At 59.4% G+C, this 4942-nt stretch overlaps 1 protein-coding gene across 1 annotated transcript; it reads right to left on the reverse strand.

Moving 5' to 3' along the window:
• Positions 1-132: 132 nt before the first annotated feature.
• Positions 133-4524, reverse strand: VOLCADRAFT_101122 (uncharacterized protein; the record flags this gene model as incomplete). Its single annotated transcript, XM_002959574.1, has 3 exons — positions 133-536; positions 634-4012; positions 4518-4524. Coding segments are annotated over 3 exons (3790 nt in total), but the record flags the coding sequence as incomplete, so codon positions are not given.
• Between the last annotated feature and the right edge of the window lie 418 nt (positions 4525-4942).

The raw sequence follows: 4942 nt of genomic DNA on the forward strand, positions 1-4942 counted from the left end.
CGGTTGAGCCGTCGTGTAGGCGGGTGTGCGTTTGTGGCACGGGGCGACGAGTGCGACGTGTGGTGGCGCGACGTTTGGCGGTGTCGTCATCGGCATCACTGCTGTCATTGTTGCTGCCGTCAGCATGGTCACCTCCACGTTCGTCAACCGAGGCCGGCCGGCACTGTGCTGACGGTGCCGAGGGACTGAACTGGGGGTTTCGTTCGACGTTGGCGGCGTAGCGGTATGGCGGCGACCCGCCTGGCTGAGGATGCTGCAGCAGGTCGCCGATTCCGCCAGCAACACGACCGGACAAGACACGGCTGCTGGGATGGGCGGGTCCAAGGTGTGGTGGAGGCGGCACGTTGGCTGTACAGGAGTGGCTGATGGCACCGAGGTGCTCGTGGCTTTGCATGCCAATTTCGTCGATGAGGACAGCCCCATCACTGATGTTGCGCTTGACCTGAAGGCCGGTGTGGGCGCCGCGCTTGGGAAGATTGGCGCCACGGGAGCCGCTTTGACTGGCTGAGATGCCGAACATCGAGTGGGTCGATAGGCTGCGGTGTACTGGGGTGTTGAAGGCGATCGCGGCAGCCCAGGAGTATGCACATGTGGCGGCCCAGTCGGGACTGTCATGCTGATACGTGTACGAACTGAGTCTTGCCCGTGCCCGGAGGACCCATGATGAGCATCTGTGGCGGGACGCCTGGATCAGGTTCGTTGCGGCGGTCGAAATAACGTGCCATGAGCATGAATGGTACAGCCTGATCCGGTGCCAGGGTAAAGAGCTCGATGGTGTCATCGATGCTCGGTGGCTGTGGTAGACGTAGGTAAGTTGGCATTCCCGCTGTGATATGGTTGGTTTGCTGGGTGTCGGTCATGACGACCGCTACAAGTGGGTAGCCGGGGCGGCGATCCAAACGAAGATGGGGGGTGCGGTCCGTCGTGGTCAGCATGGTGGCGGTGCCTTCGGAGATGACTAGGTAGCGCTTCAGGCGCTTGGAAGCCTCGCTCAGCAGCAGGATGTCAGTGGTGCGTACACGGCGGATGAAGGGGTTGGTGTTGGCACCGAGCGCATTGGGAAGAGGAAGTACACGGCAACGGCGAGCTGCACCGTATGCATACAGGCCCTCCACTGTGGTGCGGTCATACAGGTCCGTCAGGGCGACATCGGACAGGTTGATTCCTAGTGTCGGGTCGCCTTGGCCTGGTACAAAGTCGTACCGTTCGACCTGATCATCTTGCGGCGGCTGTGTGGCGGGGTCGGGTTCGAGGCGGCCTCGTGCAGCTTCCGGGTCATCATCATCCGGGTCACTGGAACTGTTGTCCGGGGCCAGACCGGCAGTTGCAGCAGCAGCGCGGCGCTGGCGGCGTCGCAAGTTGTAGTCGGCCTGGCGCCGGGCGCTGGCGAGGTGCTCTGCTTCGATGTTGTCTAGCAGGACACTCACACAGGCTCTGTACGATCGGCCTGCCTCGGTGGATCCCAGGTCCATCCACCATGCATCGTACGCCTCTTTCACCGTCTGACCGGCAGCCACCAGTTGGCCGCGGTGAGCCTTGAAGATGCCTAAGACAAATGCGTAGTAGGCGACGGCGGCTGCGGTGGTGCTGCCTGCTTGCGGGCGGCGGGGCAGTGCACCGCCCAGCAGAACGTACCTCGGCTGCGCCAGGCGATGAAGAACGTGTGTCAGATACAGCGGGTGCGTTGGTTGGAAGGCCACATTCTTGGGAGGTATGGTCGACATCGGGCTCGTGGGCAGCTGTTCTGCAGATGGGCCAGCTGGCACAGGGGACGCCATAACGGCGGTGGGCTGGGTGCCAGATGGGGCGGGAGGTGCGTCAGTAGTAGGGGTCATAGCGGCGCCAGGGGCTTTGCGCTTGCAGCGGCCAGGTACAGGGAGGACTTGGGCACTGAGGATGGCAGCATGGGGGTGCTGCGCGGGCGTTATACGTTTCACCTCGAAGTTGGATGCGATGCTGTAGGCGCTGCAGTCCAAGCCGCTCAGCTCCACTCCACGCTGCGTGTAGTTCTGTACGACGCTGGTGAGGGTGTAGTCGCCATGCTCGTCCGCCTCTACAAGCTCCACACCGGTTTCCGCGTCTTCTGGTTCTACGGCGGATTCGGACGCCAGTGCAGTGAAGGCACCTATCGGTAGGTAGTTGCGTTTGTAGGTTGCTTGGAACGTATCGTGGCCTGACAGTTTGAAGGCGACCAGTGCCATGCCAGCCGTGATAGTGGCCGTCATGCGGTGCACCACGGTACACAGGTTGCCGAACGTGCTGGGTCCATCACCGGTGGCGCTGGGTCGGTGACCTGCCATCATGAAGTCCTGTACACGGCCCACGGCGGCACATGTGAGGTGCGCCTGGCTGCGTTCAATCGTCTTTGCAGTGTACTTAGAGCTGTAGTACGCGGCGTCACGGGCGCGGTCGATGGCGGGCTGTAGGAGGGAGCAGTCACCGTGTTCGTTGGGAGGACGCGCTAGTTGGGCAGCGATGTCAGCTGTGTACTCCCGGTCGACTTCGCAGGCCAGGGACATCAAATGATTGCAGCCGAAGGCGAGGGCAATGGCAGGCATGTGTGGCACGAGGTTGGGTGCCAGGCAGGGCAGCAAGAATAGGCCGGTGGTACCGATCCATTGAAAGGCTGTGCGGATGAGTCGGGGAAAGGCCATGCCGCAGCTGTCATCGGTACCGCGGCAGCCATGCCGCTTGCATGTCGAACTGTGGCTGTGGGTGAGGGTACTGCGTATGACGGCAGCGTGATGGGCACGGCAGGCGGTATGTCGCGATGGAGGCGGCAGTCCGCCGTTTGCACACCCCGCCAGTCGTTCGAAGTTGTATGCTGCAGGTGGGCAGTCCGCCTGCACTGCTGGCACGGGTAGACCGTGCTGCTGCGCTTCCGCATCAGACATACCCATGACCAGAGGCTGTGTCCCACTGTCCGGTGTCGGAGCATAGTATGGGGAGGGGTACCACATTTCGCACAGCGCGTATGCAAGCGCCAGAGCTCGGCAGTTGGGTCCACAGAATAACGCCTGAAGGTTGTCCAGTGCGAAGCACTCGAGGTGTGCGACTCCATGCAAGTGTAGCGCCAATCGCCCGCTCTGTTCAACCTTGACGACTACCTCAAATACGACCCCACAGAAGCAGTTAGGGTCAGTCTGCCGCATTGCTCCAGGTGCAAAGCCAAACAACTGCTCCACCAACACCTCTTTTGTGGCGATGAGCAGTGCCGCGCAGCTGTGCGGGTCTTCTTTGACGCGGCGCCACTTGTCCACCGTGCTGCTGATCTGGGTCGGACGACCGGCGTCGTCGAACTCTATAAGCTGACCAGAGGCTACAACAGCGCAGCCAGCATGCATGTCCGCCGGGTTGAGATTGAAGAACAATGGTGGCCAGCCGATGGTAAGGGCAGCCGCACGCATCATGGCCTTTGCACCATTATAGTAGGTATCTGTAAGGTCGATTCGCAGGAGGCTGGCACGTGCGCCATCCAGGAGGGCACGCACCACGGGCGACTGCTGCGACAGCAGCTGCCGTCGCTGGGCGTGACGGTATGGCAGCGCCAAGATGTCCGCCATGGTGCGTACCACATCCCTCGGTACCCGTGCCGCTGGTCCACCCAGTCGTGGTCGCATGCGCAGGGCCACTCCTACCTGCGCCATGCTTTGTTGCCGCACGCTGATATCATACATTCGGGCAAGCAGCATTAAGTTGCTGCTGAACTGTGACCGTGGCACCCGCCGTACAAGGTGGCTGCAATATGAGGCGAACGACATACCCGGTGGCCGCTGTCCGGACAAACCATATGGAAACGAGACCGGGAAGCAGACGTTAAGGATGGCTGGGTGGCGGTCATCCAGGACCTGAGCGCCACGGCCGCCAGCAGCGAATGCGAGACGTGCACGCCCGGTGAGCAGGTCATGCACCACATTGGGCCGGTTATCAAAGTCGCTGCCGTCCGTCGGAACAGGAGCTGGTTGCGGAAGGACCACCTCCAGTTCATTCGGAACGCCCAGATCGGCATCAGCTGCGTTGGGTGGAGGGGGTGGATATTCATAAGGTTAACATGCCAGACGGGCAAATGGTGCAGCACTGGAATGATACTCGTGACGTATGCACAGGACGTGCCAAAGTCAGTCGATGAATATAGTAGGACAAACAGAACAAATAGGACTAATAGGATAATTTGCAGATTGTCACTTACCCCGGAGAGGACCAGGATCAGCTGGTTGGCGCACGACGACCGCGACAGGCGCTAAGCCCGTAGCACCAGCATCTATAGTGGAAAATAGGCACGGTTGTGCATACACCGCAGATGAGGAGGTGGTAAGAAACATAATAGTTAATGGTCCGGAATCCGACAGGTGGATGAACATGCCCGGAGGACACATACAGCAGTACTCGTAGCATGTGCAAACTTGCAGGTACATACAGGCCGTACAATACGACAGCGTAATGGGTGCGGAGAAACAGTCGTGCACGTACCAGCCCACCAGGTTGGACAGCTCGTACCGTATCCATCACATACATACCTGCCATACGAGTGTCAGAGGCAGTTGTTCCGGCCGTGGGCCCGTCAGGACCTATAACAGATGTAGGAGCACAGAAATAGCAATGTCGGAAGGATGTGCGTGAAGCAGGTGGAAATAATTCCGTCAGTTGGAAAGGAACGCATGTAGGCTTTCAGCCCCCTTAGCATATATATATATATATATATATATATATATATATATATATATATATATATATATATATATATATATATATAACACCCTCCCTGCCCAGCCTACTTCTGACACATAACCGCCACACAGCGCAACCACTCCAACAACATCAGGATGCGAGAATGCAGGGGCAGAGGAACATACACCTGTATGGAGGTGCTGGCTCGCCACCTGCACCACGCACACCTGGTCAACCCAGCACTACCAGATGGGGTGCACAGCCTGTACAAGGC

This window comes from Volvox carteri (assembly GCF_000143455.1).
Source record: "Volvox carteri f. nagariensis unplaced genomic scaffold VOLCAscaffold_382, whole genome shotgun sequence".
Lineage (NCBI taxonomy): Eukaryota > Viridiplantae > Chlorophyta > Chlorophyceae > Chlamydomonadales > Volvocaceae > Volvox > Volvox carteri.